Source organism: Eschrichtius robustus, chromosome 1 (assembly GCF_028021215.1).
Source record: "Eschrichtius robustus isolate mEscRob2 chromosome 1, mEscRob2.pri, whole genome shotgun sequence".
In the NCBI taxonomy this organism is placed as follows: domain Eukaryota; kingdom Metazoa; phylum Chordata; class Mammalia; order Artiodactyla; family Eschrichtiidae; genus Eschrichtius; species Eschrichtius robustus.
The window spans coordinates 63,428,741-63,452,021 of NC_090824.1; the positions used below are offsets into that span (position 1 = coordinate 63,428,741).

Genomic DNA, 23,281 nt, shown 5'->3' on the forward strand with positions numbered 1-23,281 from the left:
GACTGTGTTAAAAACAGATTTAGAGCATTTAGTGTTCGCATACTTAAATGGATCTCTTCTATTTCTTCCAGTTCTTTTAAGCATAAAATAACCAATTTAATATACTTACTCAAAACCCTTAATTCAGCTAGATTTTGCTTTATAATGTAAAAACTTATTTTCCTAACAAATGAGAAAATTTTCATTTTCTATCAATCACTCGAAGATATTTTCTTATAGAAAAATCCAGTTATTTGCTAGTCTCTCACCCATGATTCCAGAAAGATGAAGACAGACAGTCAAGGCCCTAAGGGTATAGGAGTGCAGAGTCTATTCAGGGGAGCAGCCCTTCATGCAGACCCCCCTTTCAAAATGAGAGCAGCACCTTTATAGAGCCTAGTGGATTTGGATGGGTAATCCCAGGGCAGCAGCCCCTGAATCGGAAGAACGCTGCTTCCCTTTTAGGACACTTTACAACTCATGACTCAGCTCTGAAGAGGATGTGGTCGGTGAAGTTTCCTGCTTCTCGTGGTCCGAAGTTCACACGGCCTCCCCTTCTGCGGGCCTGGCGGCTACAGAAACCAGGACAACAGACTCCAGGGACTGGTATCAGACCAGCAGCCATGCTCACCTGCATGAGGTAACACCAAAAGCACCAGTCTCACCCAGTGCAAATGAAATGTATTGGCCTTAGACATTCCAAGATTTTTGGATCCTCTATAACAATTAGTGGCTGAGGTCACCAGGGAACTACTCTGGGAAGTTTAAAACCTTAATTCTACACATTAAAAAAAAAAAAAAGATTACTCAGAATATAGTTTGCTCTTCTTTTTCCCCTAAGGTTGTTTATGGTGGTATCTCTACTTTACTATAGGCCAATTCCTTAAAGTCTGCTTTAAATAGTTAATCTCAAGGCAGCATAGAAAATACACATATTCTACAACTTTTCTAACCTATTGTTTCCCAAAGGTAACTACAATTTCTGCTCTTAAAAATATTGGTTCTTATTGAGTATAGATTAAATGTGTATCTCAACTACTGAAGATCAATAATGCTAACCATTTTACTATAGTTAAAACCTCCAATGCAACTTGGAGTCCAGGTTCAGGAATGAAGGAGGAATTGTAAAATAAAGGCCTTGCCTCACATGCCCACTTACTATAGTCAGAGCAAGTTTTGAAACCAGAGTTTTAGTTTGCAATTTATTAATTATGCCATATAGCTATAGTTTAAATCTCTGGCTAGTAAGTTCCTTAAGCCAAAGAAACTTGGATCTCTCAACAAAATGAATAAAGCTACAATGTGAAGATGGTGAACATTTATTTAACTGTCTGCATGTACCAAAGACTTAATAGTTAAAACTGGAGGTAAAAAAGACAGGATGCGATTATTTCCAAAAGCACTGTTTTTATTTATACAGAGTCCTAACCACTTCAGTGGCAGGAGGAGTGGGAGAGGTTCCTTTTTCAATTCAGGGGCCCACATAACGCTGGTCTGTTGTTACGAAACACACAGGCAAGTGGCGTCATGGACTTGGTAAACTAACTACAATGTTTAGTCTCTCTCTGCTAGAGCAACAAGGTGAACATCAATCTCTGCTTCTGTAAGAATCCTGGAAGGCAAAGGGAAAAAACCCCCACAACTATTTACTTTTTGAAAACTTTTTATTATGCAAAATTCAAAAAACACACAAAAGTAGGATAGTAATAACTCCTGTGTACCTATCACCCAATTTCAACAATTATCAATTTATAGCTAATCTTTTAAAAATCAATACACCCACCACTCATCCCTTCAGATTATTTTGAAGGAATTCCCAGACATCATATCAACTTCATCTATACACACTAATGTTTACCTCTTTGACATCAGATCTAGAATTAGGTCTTTTGAAAGAAAAACCCTTTTGGTTGCAATTATGATAGCAAATATTTAAATTAAATATAAAACTAAACTATACGTAATGTATTCTATCTTAGCTCCTATGTCAAAATGCTTTTATACCTACTATAACTCAAGTTTGTATCAGCCTAGAGACAAGAAGGCACTCCATGTTGAACATGTTATTTTCTAAATGATGTTTGCCCCAAAGAAATAAAAATTGCTTGGCAATCTTTAATGTGACCCATTACTGGTGAACTTTTAAAAGTGAAATTTGTCAAAGTGACATTTTTCAGTGCAAACTGGGGCAATGTAAGTAGTTTATACAGTTGTGTATGCTTATGTCATATATTCTAGTTATTATTTAAGTATACTTACTATCACAGTATTTATAAATGATACAAGAGTTTTTCTGAAGACATACGATATTTGGTTTCTTACTTATTTAACTAGTAGATGGATATAAAGATTTTAAAGGTTATAGGAGGGTCTCAGAATAGAAAACAAGAACTATTTGTAGATCCTTTAGAGAGATTGTTCCTGCTGGAATTTTACTGCTTTAAGAAAATTTTTTTTAAAAAGGCAACCTTTTCCTATGGGGGACAGAAGGGAATTCATTTCTGTTTTTTAAAAAAATTCTATAAATTTTTCTTAAATCTTTCATGTTTACATCACTTGCCTTCAAGCAACAAAAAGAACAAATTAGAGAAGAAAAATGTACTAACGAAACTCTTCAAGGTCTGGTTAAGCTTAGTTTACTACCTTTTTTTCCCATCCCTAACAATGACCATGTGTCTTTATAACTGTGACCTAAGAGTAAATACACATAGTAGTCAACATGCGTTCCAGCAGGTTCCCTGAATCTGTGGATTTAACTGAAGCATTTTTTACTATTCACAAGAGTATTCAGGTTCATGGTAAAAGTCAATCACCACACAGGGTTGCTGGGAGGATTAAGTGAACTGATGTATGTTAAGCACCCAGTATAGATTTGACTCATGGAAGCTGTGAAGTTGATATGTGGGAGTTAGTCACTTAGTGAGTAAGAACAGACAAGGATCCAGCATCTGCAATTCAATTAGCTGTATGCAAAACTCAGGGGTTTCAAAGATATCCAAATAGGGTCTGAGGTACATCAGTATTTCATACTGCTCTTCAAAGCTCCACTTAAATAACCACTAAATAATCAAAGCTCCATCTGAAAACTACTAGTTTGGGAGCTGAATTTCTATTGGCCTTAAGCTAAAAAAAACACAGAAACACTTATGCTTAGTTTACTTCTCAGATAAAGGAGGTTATTTTACATCATCTCTGGTATTAGATATAAAATAAATGAAATGAGAAGAAAAGCAGTTTATGTCTGTCTTAAGGAGACACCCAATAAGTTTCAAAACAGATCTCTCAGGTGCTGGGAAAAAAAAAAACCTAACTCTAGTTCAAAAAAGTGTTTTCCTCAAGTTACAGGACAAATGAACCAACACACCTCCACCTTTCTAGACTAGAATTTATCACTTGGCAAATTTCTTTAAGTACCTGGCCGACAATATAACTCACCTGAATTTAGGATTTTCAACTGTAACTACTCCAACTTCTATTTCTGAAGGTTTGAAATCAATTGATAGAACAGTAGACAGGCATGTAATTGCAGTCTGAAAAAAAGTATCAACATTAAAGTAATATCGTAGTTTTCAGAGATTCCAAGATTTTTCTCATTCCAAACTTACTCAAGTCATGAGTTAACCACAAGCTATTCATTTTTGCTCCATGTTTGAGGTGATGTAGTTCTACAGCCACACAGATTGCTTAATTCTAACATGTTGCCTGCCAATGACAAGAAACTTGTTTATACCAAGTCGAACTATAAACTAAAGGGCTCCAACAACAAAAATAGGGTGATTTACACAAAACAGTCTGTTTGCCTGGTGATCACTACATGCCAGGCAATATGCTTATTAGCACTTGGAGTGAGATGGGGAGAGGATAAAGATGAATGATAGTCTTCTTTCAAGGAATTTACAGTAATAACAATTTAAGAATGTTTTAAGTGGCTTTGTACCTGATGTGATTAATTACTTATGTAACTATGAATTGCAATTAAAAAAAAAAAAACCTTTAAGAAACATTTGAACAGTGCCTCCCAGATGAGAACTAGCTTATTTCCTGTTACTGTATGATAATACTGCCAACCAAACACAAAGGTATTAGATGGTAATTTTTCCTTTCTCGTTTATCAGAATCATGTTGTTAGTCTTTAGAATTGCTGTATCCCAGACCTTCTTTTCCACAATCCACTAAAATTTTGTTTTTAACTTCTTGGCAGTAAATAAGAAACTTCTTTAGTCTAAGGTTACTAAATATTGGTGTAAGAATTTTGTCTTGTCCTGTCAATTTAAAACTTCCCAATCATAATGAACAATCCCCTCAAGAACCCTGCATAAAACAGCTCTACTTCTGTGTCCCAGATATAATTTCTCTGCCAAGTCATCCTGTGAGCATATTCTTTTACTGTGAAGATGTCTGCTTCCTTGAAAATTTGGTGTGTGGCTGCTTTTCCTTTAGGACCATAAGAGCAGCATTACTGACTCAACTTTTTCACTTCTGCTTCCAGTTGGCATAAGCCTAATCTGAATCACAACCGTGCAGGTCTTTGGACCTGGTCTTGACTCCTATTCTTAGTTATAGTTTCCCATTTTATATGTGTTTTGTTGAAAGCAGTTTCAAATACATTATGAAATGAGATAGGGAATTAGATGAATAAAAACAGTCCTCACTGTTCCCATGTGACATCAATTTTACTATTAACCTGACAAACTTGGATATCATGACATAACCCAGGAATAGCCTATACAGATTGTCAATTCTGCAATGATCCTCATTATTCTATATAGCATAAAAAAAAGGTCAGTTCCTTTCAGCTAACTTACTTCCACTGTCTGTTCAAATGTCCAATCAAATTTCTTCTTCACTTTTTTTTCAAGGAAGCTGGTTGACTCGGTTTGTTTAACTCCTGCTGCAGTGGCTTTAAACCCACAGTAGTAACCTGCAGGATCACACTTGTACACCTGAGGGCCTTGTTCTTCATCTATACCAATTAAAATCATACCTAAACAGAAAGAAAGACCCTCATTAAATATCTTATGCCTTTATACAACAAGATTTCTTCTCTCTTGGTATTGCCACATAGCTGTTGTTAATCATTACTCTGGCCGTCTATTTTAGGATTTTTTTTTTTTTCCCCCTGAGAACAGGTTTTTTAATGTGTGACAGTAAATGCTCAATAAATGTGGAAATTAAATGATGTTACAGAAAAGACAACTCATGAAAGCAAAGAAAATCAGGTTAGCCAATTTCACCATTCTTTTAAAAGTATTTTTGAAAGGATGTGTTTTGTTTTAAGAAAACTAATAACAAAACATAGGTTATCACCACAGATAAATTAGGTTAACAAATTTCTATTTTCCAAAAGGTTTTATCACAGATTTTTAAAAGGTTTTAATGATCACAAATGTAATTTACAATTCTCTAATCCTTGCTATTACCCAAAGCATGTTCCTTTGAACCCTAATCCCTCAAGACGTTAACTGGTCAAATAAATTTGGAAAATATACTTTTCACATACTTCTTTTAGAAAAAATAATATACAAAAGCATTTTAAATGTTCTAAAATCTTCTGCTGTAGGTTGACCTACTTTAGCTCAGTAGTTCTTCAGTTTATTTGGCCAAGAAATACTTTTTCTTGTATAATTATGTTATTGTAATGACATACAATTAAAATAAACAACCACCACCAAACTTCTTTCTACTCAGCAGAGCAGGTAACAAAGTATTTAAAGAATAGCTTAACCCCATTTGAACCTTTTTTATATAGTGTCTTCTTACAAGATTTGGTATTATTCAATGACTTTATTCACATTTATAGATGTTTTATAGAGTCTAGTAATGAGGAATTTTGAACCTTATTTTATTGACAAACACTATGACAGTGATCAGCTATCCATTTTATTCTAATGTTATGTTACCCTGTAATTTTCTTTACATTTTATACTTGAGCTGTGATACAAAGTACAAGGGCACCACAAAAGAGAGATCCACTTACTTCTTTGGGGGGAAAAAAGAAACACTTCTTTACTTCAGGGTCTTGCAAAATGAGCAGGTTTAACAGATGATAAGGAAATCAAGGCAAAAGGAACATGCACAAAGGCACACGAAAGGTCAGGGCACACCCAGGGAATGACAAAAGATCCATGTATTACAGGAGCTTCAGGCGAAAGAGAAATGCAGAGCTTCAGGTCCAAGAGGCAACTTGGGAGTAAACTGTAAGGGGCCTTGCACATCATATTAACAACAAAACAACAAAATTTGATTTTAGAATGATAACTCATGTAGGAATATGGAACAGACTAGGAAAGAGTAAGGAGGAAGAAAGGCAGTAAATTAGGTGGCAGAGGCAAGAGACAATGAAAAAGTGACAGAGGAGATGGAAGGGACAGATATTCTAAGGTAAAGCCTGATGACTAAACAGATGACCAGGGAAGGTGAGATGGGGGTAGAACAGAAGTTGAGGATGAGAGTAGGAAAATAGCAATGATTTCAAGTTTGAAGTATCTGTGGGACATGAAGGAAGAGACTGGACTAAAGCTAATGAGGGAGTGACTGGCATATAGGTAGTAAACGAAGCCATCAAAGTGGATGAGATCACCCAGAAGAACAAAGAGGAGAGAAGGACCAAGGAGAGGAACCCGATGAGCAACAACATTTAAGGGACCAGTAGAAGAGGATGAGCTGAGGAAACAGGAGGAGAAGAATATCATTGAATAAATCAAGGGAGAATTTTTAAGTGACAGGTCAAAAATAGGGTCAGATGCTAAAGAAAAATCATTACACTGACTGCTTTAATTCTCATAAATGAATGACACAATGTCAGAAACAAACATGTTGAATTTTTCAGGCTAATTTATTACATTAAATCTCAGATCAGTAAAGCTTATTCCTCTCCCAATAAAATTTTACTTGTTTTTTAAAGAAATTTATTCTAAATATATGAATCACAGGCATGTATGTGTGAGCCTGATTCTTTAGGGTGGTCCAAAGAAACTACATTGTTAAGATGCCTAATTTAGGCATTTCCATCGAACTAGTAATCTGGAGTTGCAATAGAATCTCCATTACAAAAGCCTAATAGCATCTAAAGTTTAAAGGTAGTGCCTAAAATACTGTTGTGAAACCTATCCTTCCATCACTGATTTATTATAAAGATTTCTTCACCTTTTATAACTTCCAAACCACATGTTCCAAAGCCAAGTGTTACTGAAATAACTTTCTTTATGCATGTTAGCTAAAAAGAAATCATAATTCATCAATTATTTGGGAGACTTCTTTGCATACTCACAACAACCAAGAGGCCTCATTTCAGCATTCTGTGTGTAGACCTGAGAAATATCAGCAATTCTTTTACACAGCATGTCCACAGGAATCTCGTAACCATACTTGTATTTCCAATTAGCTGCTTCATAGCGTGCCCTCTGTACCTGGGATCTGCTGTCAGCTTAGAGCATAAAAAACAAAGGTTTACTTCTTTAGAAGGAAAGAATGAACCTCAATTCAGATAATTTCCCCAATATATACATATATCTCCATTATAACTTAAGGAAAACAGAAGTGGTCCACTATGGCTTTTTCTCCCACCAACGTATAATGCATGACTCAGCAATACGTATGTGACAAAAAAGGAAAAAAGTTTAAAAAATGAAGTTCTATATCCAGCACTGCTCTTTTATGCTGAGCCCTTCATCAGCTGTCAAAATAGTTTCTAAAAGTATCTAATAACTCCCCAAAGAACAGGTTTTAAGGAAAGAAAATAATGTTTCTCTCAATCTTTTTTTTGTGGGCTTGAATTTTCCCTTGATTTCAGAAAATAAAAACCCAGTTATTTTTATAATTCTCACCTACTTCTAACCAGTGTCACTATCACCAGGTTTGAGATATACTGACTTACGTCCCCTTAAATTACTAACCATATCTGAAATAAATCATCTATGAGAGGGGCCTCAGCTCAGTCTCCCTGACTGTAGCATAGAGATCTAATTCTATTATACTTATGGTTTCAAAAAAGCTCACAATACTCTGAAGATATCAATACTAGCCTTGGAAGACTGAAAATCTACTCATATCACCTGAAAATCCGACACTAAAGGAAGCCTTTTAAAATTAATACAAAACTCAAAAATAATCTGAAGAAAATAACAAATCTAAGTAGGTATTAAGTCAATCACCTGTCATTCCTGTCATCACGCAGCCGATGTTTTCGGTTATCTTGAATAAGTGAGTCACTGTGCTGGAATCCAATAATTTGTCCTAAAGAAAAAAATAAATCAAGATAATTTAAAAAATCACACGTCTCTGTGTAGTGACAGAAAAATATTATGGAATGATAACAATGAACTATATAATAAATGTCTTCTGCTCATTTTACAGTTAAAACCAATAAAAAATGGGGGCAGGGGCACAACTCTGTTTTCCTTTTTCAGATGATATGTTTCCTGTGGGCAAGAATTATAGCTCACCAAAGTGTGTTTTGAGGTCCCTGAAGACAAAAGACCTAGAAATCCCACTGTGCTTATAATCATACCACAAAGTTCAACATGTCAATTCTGTCTACTCAGTTAAATTGTCAATAAATTCTTCTTGGATGACAGACAAGAAAGCAGGGTCAAAGCAAAAATAATGTTAACAAATATAATAATATACCCTTGTACAAACTCATGAAACATTCTTGCATTATATTCTGCAACAACTGGCTATCTTGGCAGTACTACTTACAGGTACTTTCTTCTGTGTGACAATTACGGCACAGTCTTTCCCTCTGACAGCTACTGATGTAAGGCCACCCTGGTTAATAGCCTTAAAAGCATATTCTGGAAAATAGAACGGTTTTTTTTAAGAGGTGAAATAAATGATCATAGATTCATACAATGGAATAATACATAGTTATTAAAAATAAAGAGCTTTATGAACTAACATGGAATGCCATCCAATACATGCAAAGTCAAAATAATAATGATAATAATAAATCGTAATTAAACCAACTCCACTTCTTTCCATTTTGATCATTTTCATCAGGTACAAATACCAAATTTCCAATAAACATTTAATTAATTTTTATTATAGCAAATCTTTATCAATTATGTTTTATCATTTAAAAAGTTTGTTTTGTAGCCATTATTTCTACCAAGTCTGGTTTCCCTGGGTCAAATTTAGGTGATCTAAATTTTCTCAAGATTTACTATTTCTGTTAACTTTTGGTCAATAACTAATTGACCGTATGCAGTTTTAACTGCTGTTAGATTACTTTGCCTTTTTATCCCCCCTCTACCAAGTTGAAATTTTCTGGATCATGTTTTTTGCAATTTTCATGTTACCTACACTATAGGATTCTTTACTTTATCTATAACAAACTTCAGCTTGTGCACTTCTCTAGCTGCTGTCAAATCATTCCCATGTTAAAACAGCCGAATCAAAGTGACTTATAAAAACAAACTACTTTGGCACCATGTGGTTTAGCTGATAATGACTGCCTGTGGAGAGTAGAATTACAGATGAGACTAACCCTTTCTAGATTGTATATTTCTGTAATATTTAAACAATATAAACATATATTTTGTAATTAGGAAAAGAGCAACAAAAATTAATAATATGCTCACTGTAGAAAATATAAAGGATAATGTAAAAGAAAAAAATTACTCACTACTCCAACTGTTATCTACATTTGATGCATAATAGATGCTTTTACTCTGTGCACCAGGTCTGAGGCCTGGTCTTATTTGGTTCAAAAAGCCACTGGTGATGAAGATCATCTGAGGAAGATACTACCTATGACACCAAAGAATTTCCTTTAATAGGAGCTGTGATAAAAATCCTTTGTCAAATATTAATAAATGGCCATATATTGAAGAGAACAAAAGAGTAAAAAGACTCTAGAAAAATCACCTCAAAGAAAATCCTCAGATCTAACTTACATTTAACTAGCTAATTACAACAGCTTGTTTTTACGATCCCATTACACCACAAACAACTTCTAAAATATAATGTTTCATAATGCTTCTCAGTTCTGTTTCTCATATGGTCGATAAAGCCTCTACCAGATCAACCCTCCATAGGTAAACTATAAACTCTACACAAAACTACCCAAAGACACCAGAAAGAGGCCAAAACAGGCAGATTCCAGAGAGGGAGGCAATGCTTGAAGATGGCAATGGACTGGGGTGAGCTCCCCATTTTCATGACTTAAGCTTGCATGCAGGCCCCAGTCAAGGGTAAACACCCACAGTAAACTCTGTCCTTTTGGCCTGAAGAGCTAGAGAACAGCTTGGGGGAGTAACCACAGCTACTGGAAAATGAGGGAGAGAAAGGAGAGAGCCAGAGAGGGAGAGCCCCAACTCCTATGTTGCCCAAATCCCTAGCTGATTCCATAACCACACACACAAAAGACAGACTCCAAGCAGCCTAGCTAGGATAAAAGAATTGAGATTTAAGCTGCCACCCGAATTAACCACCTGCTAGAACAAATTAACACTCTTTGGAGGAATATTACAGAATCCAGTCTTCACAACCTAACATTCACAAATGCCCAGGATATAAACCAGAATTACTTAACATAGCAGAAAACAAACCAAACCAAACAAAACATAGTTAAACATGATCTACTTACAAGAGACCAACCCTGAGATGACCCAGATGTTGTATTAGCAGGCAAAGTTATTAAAACTATGTTCAATGACATAATGAAAAATATTAAAGATGAAATAAGAAATCTCAGTAAAGTACAAAAGAACCAAACAGAAATTACAGAACTGAAAAATACAATATCTGAAATTTAAAAATTCACCAAGTGAACTTAACTGCAGAAAGGAGATATCTGAAAATGAATCAAACTATCCCCCCCTTTTTTTTTCGGCCTTGCTGCACGGCATGCAGGATCTTAGTTCCCAGACCAGGGATCGAACCCGAGCCCCCTGCGGTAGAAGCACGGAGTCCTAACCACTGGACCACCAGGGAATTCCCTATCCAATTTTAAACAAGAGAAAACAGATTTAACAAAACAAGTCTGTGGGTCAACATCAAAAGGTATAATGTGTGTAACTGGAGGCCCATATGGAGAGGAAAGCACAAGACCAAAAAAAATCTTTAGAAATAATGGCTAAAATGCCCCAAATTTGGCAAAAGACATAAAATTTCATACTGAAGAACCAGCAAACTCCAAGCAGGATAAATACAAAGAAAACCACACCTGTGCTCATTATAGTCAAATTCCTGAAAACCAAAAGCAGAGAAAATTTTGAAAACAGAGAAAAAGAACAGATTATACACAAGAGAACAATGATTTGAATTCCATGATTGCACCTGAAGACAGTGGAACATCCTTAATGTGTGGAAAGAAAAATCATCAATTCAGAATTCTATATCCAACAAAAAACATCCTTCAAGAATGAAAGTAAAATAAAGATACTTTCAGACTTGCAACAAAACTGCTAAAAGAAGTTCTTTGGGCTGAAGGAAATGATACCAAAAGAAAACTCCAATCTTTAGAAATGAGGAACATCAAAATATGGTAAATAGCTGGATAAACATAAAAGACTATTTTATTCTCTTTAATTCTTTAAAAATACCTAACAAGGGCTTCCCTGGTGGCGCAGTGGTTAAGAATCCACCTGCCAATGCAGGAGACACGGTTCGAGCCCTGGTCCGGGAAGATCCCACATGCTGCGGAGCAACTAAGCCCATGCGCCACAACTACTGAGCCTGCGCTCTAGAGCCCACAAGCCACAACTACTGAGCCCACATGCCACAACTACTGAAGCCCATGTGCCTAGAGCCCATGCTCTGCGACAAGAGAAACCACCTCAATGAGAAGCCCACGCACTGCAATGAAGAGTAGCCCCTGCATGCCCCAACTAGAGAAAAGCCCTCGCGCAGCAATGAAGAACCAACACAGCCATAAATAAATAAATAAATAAATACATAGATAGATAGATAGGTAGATAGATAGATCTATTTTATATATATATATATAAAATACCTAACAAAAGTTACAACATTTGTGGAGTTTATGAAATATGTACATGTATTACTTATAAAAAAGAAAGGGAGTAAATGGACTTTCAATGTTTCAAGGCTTGCACATTTTATGTGAAATGAGAAATATTAACTCTAAGACTGGAAGAAGTTAAGCATGTATATTATAATCCTTAGAACAACACTAAAGGATGCTAAGAAGTAGCCAAAAGGCTAACAGATTAAAATGAAATTCTAAAAACTGCTCAAAAAATTGAAAAGGCGGCAAGGGAGGAGGTACTGGGGAACAAATAAACAAACAAACAAAACAAAGACAAACAAAAACAAATAAAATAGTAAGTTTAAATCTAACCATGTCAACAACTGCACTAAATGCTAATGGATGAGGGGACTTCCCTGGTGGCGCAGTGGTTAAGAATCTGCCTGCCAATGCAGGGGACACAGGTTCAAGCCCTGGTCTAGGAAGATCCCACATGCCGTGGAGCAACTAAGCCCATGTGCCACAACTACTGAGCCCACGTGCCACAACTACTGAAGCCCGTGCGCCTAGAGTCCATGCTCCGCAACAAGAAAAGCCACCACAATGAGAAGCCTGCACACCGCAATGACGAATAGCCCCCACTCACCCCAACTAGAGGAAGCCCGCGCGCAGCAACGAAGACCCAACGCAGCCAAAAATAAATAAATAAGTAAATAAATTTTTTAAAAATGCTAATGGATGAAATACTCCAATTAAAAGAAACTGACAGATGTAGAGAACAAATGTATGGACACCAAGCGGGAAAAGCAGAGGGGAGGAGTGGTGGTGGTGGGATGAATTGGGAGATTGGGATTGACATACATATACTATTATGTATAAAATAGATAACTAATAAGAACCTGCTGTATAAAAAATAAATACATAAAATTCAAATTAAAAAAATTTTAATTGAGATTAAAAAAGAAAGCAGAAATCGTCAGAATGGATAGAAAAGCAAGACTCAAATATATGCTGCCTACTGGAGACACACTTTAACAAATGGATGAAAAAACGTATACCATATAAAAGTAAGCATCAGAAAGTTGGAGGGACTATATTAATATCAGATAAAGTAGACTTCAAGACAAAGAGTATTATCAGAAATAAAGAGAAACATTTCAAAATGACAGAAGAAACAATTCATAAGAAAACATAACACTCATAAATGTATACACACCTTTTAAGACTACTTCAAAATACATGAAAGGAAGACTGACCAAATTAAAAAAAGAAATGGACAATCACACCCAGTTAAAGATTTTAACACTGCCACTCAGCAACCGCTAGAAATAGACAAACACCAAATAAGTAGACATACATGATATGAACTACACCATCAACCACCCTGACCTTGGTGGTATCTGTAGAATACTATTGGCAATAACTGAAAAATATACAGGCACATGGTATTAACAGTACATGGTACATTTACCAAGACAGACCATATGTTAGGCCGTAAAACAAGTCTCAATTTTTAAAGTGCTGAAATCCCTATACTTAGGGAAAATTTTAAATGTGAAAATTTAAAACCACACTTCCAAATAATCCATGCGTCAAAGAAGTAATCACCAGGGAAATTTTTAAATATTTTGAACTGAATGGTAATAAAAATGTATCAAACTTGTAGGATGCAGCTAAAAGTGTTCAGAAGGAATTTTACTGCTATGGTGGACAGATCCTAAGGTGGCCTCCCCTCCACAATACATGCCTCCTGGTGTTCACATCTTTGTGTAATCCCCTCCCCTGAGTGTGGGCAAGATTTCTTAACTTCCTTCTAACAAACTAAATATGGCAAAGGTGATGGGATGGCACTCTACTGATTACATTATATAAGACTCCACCTTGCTAGCAGACTCACTCTTAAGATTCTTCTTGCTGGCTTGATAAGTAGCTATGCGGCAAGAACCACTGGTGGCCTCTGGTAAACAGACAGAAGGTAGTTGGGGCCCTCAGTCCTACACTGCAAACCTAAGTTTCCACTTTAAGAAGCTAGAAAAGGGCAAAGTAAACCCAGATTAGAAGAAAAGAAATAATAAAGATCAGAAATCAATGAAAAAGACAAAAAAGAGAGCACGAGCAAAGTCAAAAATTGATTCTTTGAACAAAAAACAATAAACCAATGGGACTTCCCTGGCAGTCCAGTGGTTAAGACTCTGAGCTCCCAATGCAGGGGGCATGGGTTCAATCCCTGGTCAGGGAACTAAGATCTCACATACCGCAAGGCGCAGCCAAACAAAAAACCAAAAAAAAAAAAACAAAATTATACACCTTTTGGTATGTTGAAAAACGGTCCCCAAATGATATCCATGTCCTAATCCCTGGAACCTGCAAATACTACCATATATAGCCCAAAAAAAAAAAAAAAGAGAGAGAGAGAGATCTTTGCACATGTGATTAAGTTAATCTTGAGATGGGGAGATTATCCTGGTGGGCCCTAAATGCATTCCTATTAAGAGACAAAGGGAAACTTTATACACACAGAGAAGGTGCTATGAAGAGGGAGCAGACAGATTTGAAAATGCTGGTCTTGAAGATTAGAGTGATGCAGCCGCAAGCCAAGAAATGCTGGCAGCCTCTTGAAGTGGACGAGACAAGGAATGCATTCTTCCCTAGAGCCTCCAGAGACAGCATGGCCCTGCTCGACAGCTAGATGTTGGTCCAGTGATACAGATTTCAGACTTCAGGCCTCCAGAACTGTGAGAGAATAAATTCTGTTGTGTTAAGCCTCCAAGTTTGTGGTGATTTGTTACAGCAGCCACAGGAAACTCATACAAACCTCTAGCCAGACTAAGAAAATAAGAGAATACAAATGACCAGTTATCAGGAATAAAAGAAGAGTTATCACTATACATATTATAGAGATAAAGAAACATTAGGGACAATCAATTCTATACAGATATATATCTGGGTCACCATCCTTGATCTCACCTAATTTCAGTTCCACATTTTCAACTGCTTGCTGTCTGTTATTACCTAATTGTTCAGAACACAATTCTGGCCTAAAAAGTATTCCATCTATGGCTATACAGGGCTATTAGTTTGCAATTTTTACCATCTCTCCTCTTACACTGTACTTTTTGCTTAGAGACCTTGACCCTTCCCACACCCATGTCTTTGCTGCTTCAAGTCCTCTCTGGACTGCCCTATCACTCTTATTTCCACCTAGCCAAAACCTGCCCTTCCCCTCAAGCCTCTTCCATTTCCCATGGACACTTTCTCTGATTGTCCTAGAAGGGACTCTTCAACCCTTTCTCTGAATTCCCATAGTATTTCCTACCTCACCAGTAATTTTAGCATTTTCAAATGTGTATTTCCCCCTCCACCACCAAAATGGATAGTCAAAGAAAGTAGGAACCAAGGAACTTTAAAATTACACTTGCAACCGGTAGACACTAAGTCAAAGGTTGGCCATGGACCCAATCCAGCTTACTCAAACTGGTTTAGAATTCATAGTTTTCTAGAAAGATTTTAATTAACTAAAAGTCTGATAAAATAAAATCAGGGTTTCGTTTTTCTTAGAAAAAAAAATTCTGGTATCTTTTGACCTTCATTCCCACATAGCAACTGTCCTGCAGAGGAAAAATCATCTAGGGCTGGCATGTGTTTTGCAGTTTTTCACAGTCCCCATCATTCCTCCTCCTATGACACCAGCCGGTTTCACTCATGTGCATTACTTATCTGGTCTGCTTAAATAATGCAAAAGATAAAAGGCCACAAAAGAAAGAGCTACAGCCCTCACCAGATAATAAAATTTTGTCCCACAAAATATAAAAAAAATATTTTTTACACATAGAAAATGTCTCTCAATAGACAATGTGCCTATGAATTAGCCAGAATTCATTAAAGGAGTCCTAGTCCTCTCTCCCTCTCTATATAGAGTAGTGCTGTCCAACAGAACTTTCTGTGACGATGGCAGTGTGCTATATTTGCACCGTCCAATATAATAGCCTTTAGCCACATGTGGCTACTGAGCACTTGAAATATGGCTAGTGCAATGAAGGAACTGAATTTTTAATTTAATTTAAAGTTCTAGTTAAGAATATCATTCCTGGGACTTCCCTGGTGGTGCAGTGGTTAATCCACCTGCCAATGCAGGGGACACAGGTTCGAGCCCTGGTCCGGGAAGATCCCACGTGCCGCAGAGCAACTAAGCCCATGCGCCACAACTACTGAGCCTACGTTCTGGAGCCCGTGAACCACAACTACTGAGCCTGCATGCTGCAACTACTGAAGCCCACATGGCCGAGAGCCTGTGCTCCGCAACAAGAGAAGCTACCGCACTGAGTAGCCCGCGCACTGCAACAAAGACCCAACACAGCCAAAAAAATAAATAAATAAAAAATAATTTAAAAAAAAAAAAAGAATATCATTCCTGGACTTCCCTGGCGGCCAGTGGTTGAGACTCCACGCTTCCACCGCAGGGGGCACAGGTTCCATCCCCGGTGGGGAACTAGGATGCCACATGCCGCGTGGCGCGGCCAATAAATATATATATATATATATATATCATTCCTGCTCTTAATCTCCTACTTTCCAGTCTCCTTCACTGCTTCCATCTCTTCAGCTGACTCCTTAAATACTGGTATCCCCCAGAATTCTATCATTTCTCCCTATCACTGGATGATTTTATCCTATATAATCACCACTAACTATGTCATCTTTAGCTCTGAACCCACATTTGCAAATGCCTATTTCTCCCACAGGCATGTCTGAAATTAAACTCCTCTTCTCTATAAACCTCCTTCTTTTTTTATAGTCCTTATCTCAAATTACTAACCACTCAAGTTTTCAAGCTGGGTACCATTCTTGACTCTTCACTTCTCTCTCATCAGAGAAATGTCCACTCGTATCTACGATTTGCTTTAAAATACTCCAGCAGAGAGGGGAAAAGTATATGGGAAAACAAGATTGATAAAATGCTGACAACCGCTGAAGATGGATTATGGATACATGTGGGTCATTGTATTATTCTACCTACTTTGGTTTGAAATTTTCCATAATAAAATCTTTGAAAATAAAACTCAAAAATCTCCCCTTCTCCAGCCTTTCTCTCTCAATACCTTAGTTCACTCATTAGGGCTTATATGACCAAAGTGGTCTTCCTGTCATCTGTCCCTTTCTACTCTAATTCTATACTCAACTCTTCTATTTTACTTAATAATTTTGTTGTTCTTAAAGATTTCTGCCGGCTATGTCCAAAACCTATGAGACAAAGTCCAAACTCTAGCATGGCATCCAAATCTTTTCAAAATTTTGCTACGATCTACTCTTCCAGTCATCACTGTCTGCTCCAACCACACTGACTGACCAATACACTGGTCTCCCTGAATTTCCTTATCTAATCTCCATGTAGATCAATTTATCTTCTCTGAGGAAACTTTCCTGGCTCTTCCTGTGAGTGTCACTTCCTAAAGTACCCTTTTTTGCACAGATATTTTAGTAGTTACCATGGTGCACTGCACTGTAATTTTCAATAAAATTTTGTGTAAATGAATCCCCATTATAACACTACCACCAGCGTAAAATGAATAAGCTACAAAGACACATATTGTACAGCACAGGGAATATAGCCAATATTTTATAATAACTATAAATGGGGTATAACCTTTAAAAATTGTGAATTACTATGCTGTACACCTGAAACTTATATAATATTGTTCACCAACTATACCTCAATTAAAAAAATTTTTTAATTAAAAAAATTTTAATTTAAATAACAATACCACCATAAAATATATATGTTACAGTAATTTCCACAAAAATGGAAACTGCCAAGTAAAGAATCTAGAGACAATAACCAAAAACTATCTTCTAAAGGAACACTGGTAGAGTAAAAAGTAATGTCACAGTTTATAGCAGAGGTGAGCATGAAGCCCAATTAAGAGAAAATAGTTTATAGGCAGCATTTAAAAGGCATGTTTAGTTTTTAAAAGTCAGAAATCACATGTCAGAAATAGTAATTTAACACTTTATCTCCATCACTAAAGATCTGGTTTTTTGGATAAAATTTCAGAAACTTATAAAACTAGCAAACACTGTTATGTTGATCTCAGTAATCTGTTATTGAATGTCCAAGATTATGCAGGAAAATGATAGCCCATTTCTCATTTTTTAAATGGGAAAAATTATAATGGATTTAAGTTACATATTAAATTTCTTAATTAGTAACTTAAATACATAGTAAATTACCTATTATATATGTATTAGATTGAACCACACGAAAGAGCTATTTTTATAGGTAAAAACCAGTCGAACACCAGCAGTTTCACAAGGTCCAACCTAACAACAAACAGGTTAGAATGAAAACTGCTTCCTTGATTACAAATAAAATGGTTAATAAACAGTTGTTTGTATATAGAGACCTCTTTTCCACAGTAGTCTCCTACACACTCTGCTTCCTCCTCTACAATTTTCCTCAACACTCCCAACTTTTCCAGGACTCATTCGTATAACACTAGGAAAAAACAGGGGCTAGATAATATAAAAGGTACTGTGACACAATGTTCAGGACAAGCACACAGTGCCCAGCAATGGCTCACGGTATGAGCTGCTCAGTGTGACACTAGCGACGGCACCGATGCACGTCCCATTTACGGACGCTCATTTTGAAGCATCTACAGGTGATTCTGAAATTCTGCCAACTATGGGAATGTAACTCAAGATTTATCCCACCCATAATTTTGTCTAAAATGCTGTACTGAGATGGAAACTAAATTTTTGGTGGTCAGCATGATGTAGGGTATACAGAAATAGAAACAGATATGTTGTACACATGAAACTTACATAATGTTATAAGCCAATGTTACCCCAATAAAACACAAATCTAAAACTAAAAAAAAATAAAAGAGAGAATGCAGCCCTAATGACACCTTAATTTTCAGCCTGTGTGACCCTAAGCCTACCAGACTTCTAACTTACAAGACTGGGAAAAAATAAATAGACGTTTAAAAACAAAAACCTGTACTGAATTTTGGAAAACATGATTTTTTCCCATATAAACATGGGCTGGAAAAATAATGTATGGTCCATACATTCTTCGAAGTTTGGTTATCAAAAAAATAAGAGATGTTCTACTGGGGCAAGGCAGGTATTCTGCAGGATATGTCTACATTCAATTTGAATGCTGTACGACTAAAAACTTTTTGTTAAGATTTTTTAAAACTGCCATTCTGTCTTTCCCTAACCTTATAACTTAAGCAGGAAGTGTGTCTCATTTCACAGTGCCTCCAAATATTACACTCCTTAAAATGGTGATGTTCAAGCAGGTGGGGTCATTAGAAATCTTGGCGTTTGTGTGTGTGTCGGGGGGGGGACATGAGGTTGAAAACATAGCAGTGTTTGATCCCATTATTTTTGTGTAGTTTTAATATGTATGTATTTATGAATATATACACGTATGTATACATATACACATTTAATTTCAAATCAGATTCAAGAGGGCATGAGAAGTCTGGGTTGAGAAACACTACTTTAAAACAAGAATTTTTTTTTAACAGCAAAAGAGGCAAACAGTAAGTACTTCTCAGTCCATTTATTTGTGAAACTCCTGATTCCATTTTTATCAGCCACTTGTTTCTTCCTGACAGCATCCCTCACAGAAACATTTACTGAGCACTTACTATGTGACAGACACTCAGTACTTTACATCTATTAACTCATTAAATCGTTAGAGACCTATAAGGTAAGTGGAATTATTATCTCTATTTTACATATGTAGAAAGTTCTCCTAGTTGGTGTGGCGCAAGGACTCCCCAGGAATCCTGGCTTCAGTACACAGTACCACTTCTAGATTAGAAAACTGTCCTCTCCAGTCTGTCTCTACCAGACCATTTCTTTCCTTTCCTTATCAGCATGCTCCCTTCTTAGAAGCAACCAGGCAGTGCTCACTTTCATCTGGGAGGCAAATTCAAGTGATTGCTCCTACCTCCCTTGCCAGGCATATCCAGCAAAAGACCTGCAAGCAGAAGAGAGGCCTGAAAGAAGTCAGGCTTATGGGCCTTCATTTCCCCACTGATAAGTGCTCTGTATATAGCGCTACAGTTTTTCTACACACGCACACACACACACACACACACACACACACCCTACCCCTTGAATACATTCACTGAGAGAAAATTTTCAAGGTACAGGTAACAATCAAAAATCTTTCTCTCTACTCCTTGGGAACAAACACTGCCAACAATTTGTTTATGATTATAGTTAGCATTGTAACTTTAAATTTATACCTCTATTTTTTTAATTTACCAACTTTAGACTACATTTATCTTTTGAATCCCAACTATGGAGGATGAGGAACATACTTGCCTTTCCATTCCTTTGTCATCTCTCCATTTTTCTTGTATTATTTTTCCACTGTTATGGTTAACAATTTGCACTTTATAATTCTTATACGTTTTGTCTTTGGCAAATTCTAAAGTTTATAAACTAATAAACAGTATTTACAACATTATGACAATGTACATATATTTCACTAGAGAATCAAGCATGGATGGACAATGAAAGAAGAAAATAGAGCTACTAATTTAATAGACCAAAAATAAAATAAGCCAAAGAATCAAACAAAAAATAACATTTACTGAGGACTTAAGACTGTGCTAAGCACTCTACATATATCATTTTATTTAATCCTCAAAACAACCATATAAGGAAGGAATTATTAGGCCAACTTTGCAAACAGAAACTAAGGCTAAAGTTACATCACTTGCCCAGGTAAGCTAGTATGGAGGAGAGCAGGAATTTGAATCCAGGTATGGCTCCAGGGCCTGAACTCTTCACCACTATACTGCTTGCTCATACTAACTGTTCTTTCACTTTCCTTTTCCTAGCAATGTCTAATTAGTGTCCTGAGTAGCAGAGGGAATGTGTTATACAACAAGACAGAGCTTAAAATTATTCTGTCTAGATATTTAACTTGTTTTGAACTATATGTTCTATTCTGAATCTTTTAAAACTATTAAAATGACACTATATTCAGCCTCTCTACTCACCAAATCTGGGAAGCGTTAAAGCCTATGCTTTATGGCTAGATTTCAAAATATAGTATACAAAAGCAAAGTGTAGGTCTAAGTGACTTTTCCTGTTCGCATATTAAAAACCATGAAATAAAACATTCAAAGCATAGTCTAATATAGAAAAAGTCTTTAAAACTCAGGAATGAAACTTTAAAAATGAAACTTCCTTGAAGATACAATTATCATCTCTCTGTTCTACCTTAGGTCATATTTTTCAATTGGGGATGAGTTAAGGGGTTACTGAATTACCCAATATGATGTTGTTTCTTGCTACGTTATATCCAGTATGTAGCCATATAGTAGACTGCTTTCAATCCAAGTTATCTTTATTTCTAAAATTTACAGGTGAAGAGAACTTCATTTATAGGCCAACTCTCTCCTTATGATTTCCAAGCACAGACGATTTTATCACTGTCCTCGCCAAGGCACTGAGGTGCTAAATTCACTCAAAAATGAAACCATCTCCGGCCAGCTGTAAATCAGGTTCTCCTGATACTGAATTCTCCAGGAAAAGGGGTTAAGGGTCCGGGGTTATAATCATACCCTAAATAAACCCTGACACTTTTTCGATCCAACAAAATATATTACTATACTGAATAACTGTAATTACTTTAGGGTTTATTTCCGTTGAAGCTGTTCAGGAAACAGCTAGTTCACCATACCTCACCTACAATTCAGAACCAGCTTTTAAACTATAGCAGCATTCAAACACATGTGGGTTAAGATGCTAGTTTCAAGAGCAGCTCTAGAACTGACAGCCACTCATCCTGTCCACCAGTTTTTCAAAGATGTCCTGAACTCTGTAGGTATTTGTAATTTGGCGCTTTTTATTTTTCTTTTTATCCGTTTGTTTACGTATCTGTCACTCCCTTTAAGCTGTGAGCTTCAGTATAGGTGAGGGTGTGACATCTTTGCATCCCCCAGGACCAGCACAGCGTCTGGCACACACAAGGCTCTGAATGCCTACGCGGAATTAACCACAGGACCAAGAAGTCCATGCTGCAAACAAAGGAAAACGGAGGGGGACGTTTTAATTGCAAGGGCAAGGAACCAATTACCCATTAGAGGATTACAGACGTTGGGCCCACTCACGTCAAACAGCCCTACCTTCCTTAACGCTTTACAGTGTCCAGGCAGTGCGGCCGCTTGCCCTGGAGAGCCCGAGGCCTTCAGCCTTCGGGCTCCCATCCCTGCCTGCAGATATCGGTGGGAACATCACGGGACTCGACCTGGCCTTGGCCCTCCTCCCGTCCCAGCTCCGGCCATGCTTCAGCCCGGGACTAAACTCCGGCCGCGGCTTCCTGCTCCAGGCCGTACCATGACAGAGCAATTCGAGTGGACCAAAGGCAAACCCGGTGCACTCACCTACTTGGTAGAGCCTGCCCTCGGGGGAAAAAATGGTAATGTGGCGGTCAAAACCAGCGCTGGAGCCACGGGACATGGTATACCACTACTCCAAGCACAATCCCGGGGCCCCGCAGCTCCCGCACCAGGTGTACAAGCCCCTCCGGAAGTTGCAGCGACTGCTTCCGGGGCACTGGCGGGCTTCATCTGCTCTTGCGCCCCGAAGTCACGACTCTAGCGTCAGTTCCCGCGCGCCTGAGAACTCCAAGGCCCCGCCCCTGGTGGAGGGTGGGGAGAGCGGACCAAAGGTTTTCGATGTGCGCATGCGCCAGTTCCATGTGTGGGCGGCTTTAAGATGGCTGGTGAAGTTCTCGTTGAGGTGGCTTACAGAGCTTTCATCTAGAGAATGAATTGACTATAGCAAGAACAAAAAAGCTTTCCGGGGCCATGAGTAGTGAGTTGCCTGTCTGTGGGATCGCGTATTTAACAAGTCTCTCGTTAGTTTTGGCACCTGTATATCCAGCCTGGCTCTGGCTTGCTGGCGTTCTTCTAACCTCTTTACCCAACCACTTTGCTTCCTGCTGCTGGAGGGAGAAATAAATGGATTGCAGCTGCTCCCGCAGCAGCCGTTAATTTCAGGTACAGAAGGGAGCGGGTTCTGCTAGCCACTCCAGAGCAGAATTTTCTTCTGGCCAGGCAAGATCTTCCTTTGGCCAACAGCCCCCGACAGTTTTGTCTTAAAAGTGGAACTGGGGTTGAAATATAGGTATAATACAGGAATCAGTAGCCTTGATTGATAATGAACAAGAACCGAAGGGAAAGGCTCATAGCAGGCCGGCGTTAGATGAACTAATGAGAATAATTCCCAAGCAGACAAGGTAGCTCCGGGAGAACAGCAGGTGGCTTTTGGAACTGTAAAATGTGCCTATTTTGACCTACCTCAAGGCACGCTCCTATTTAGTGAATATAAAATGCA

At 37.5% G+C, this 23,281-nt stretch overlaps 1 protein-coding gene and 1 non-coding gene across 2 annotated transcripts; both read right to left on the bottom strand.

Moving 5' to 3' along the window:
- Nucleotides 1–1,366: 1,366 nt before the first annotated feature.
- Nucleotides 1,367–22,495, bottom strand: PSMA6 (proteasome 20S subunit alpha 6). The gene is made up of 7 exons (XM_068546099.1): nt 22,327–22,495; nt 8,680–8,774; nt 8,133–8,214; nt 7,250–7,405; nt 4,785–4,963; nt 3,415–3,509; nt 1,367–1,591 (listed from the first exon to the last, which is right to left on the bottom strand). Exons 1-7 carry the CDS (start codon nt 22,400–22,402, stop codon nt 1,534–1,536), a joined length of 741 nt encoding a protein of 246 aa, XP_068402200.1. The 5' UTR covers nt 22,403–22,495; the 3' UTR covers nt 1,367–1,533.
- TRNAR-UCU (transfer RNA arginine (anticodon UCU)) lies at nt 10,842–10,914 on the bottom strand. The gene has a single exon. It is a non-coding gene; the product is annotated as a tRNA-Arg (tRNA).
- Nucleotides 22,496–23,281: the final 786 nt, after the last annotated feature.

Excerpts from the sequence above, each read along its gene's own strand:
- PSMA6 (XM_068546099.1), bottom strand. The coding sequence starts at position 22,402 with ATGTCCCGTGGCTCCAGCGCTGGTTTTGACCGCCACATTACCATTTTT. Across the intron at positions 7,406-8,132 it reads CGTGATGACAGGAATGACAG|CTGACAGCAGATCCCAGGTA; the intron begins GTGATTGACTTA and ends TTATGCTCTAAG. Across the intron at positions 4,964-7,249 it reads AATGAGGCCTCTTGGTTGTT|GTATGATTTTAATTGGTATA; the intron begins GTGAGTATGCAA and ends CTTTCTGTTTAG.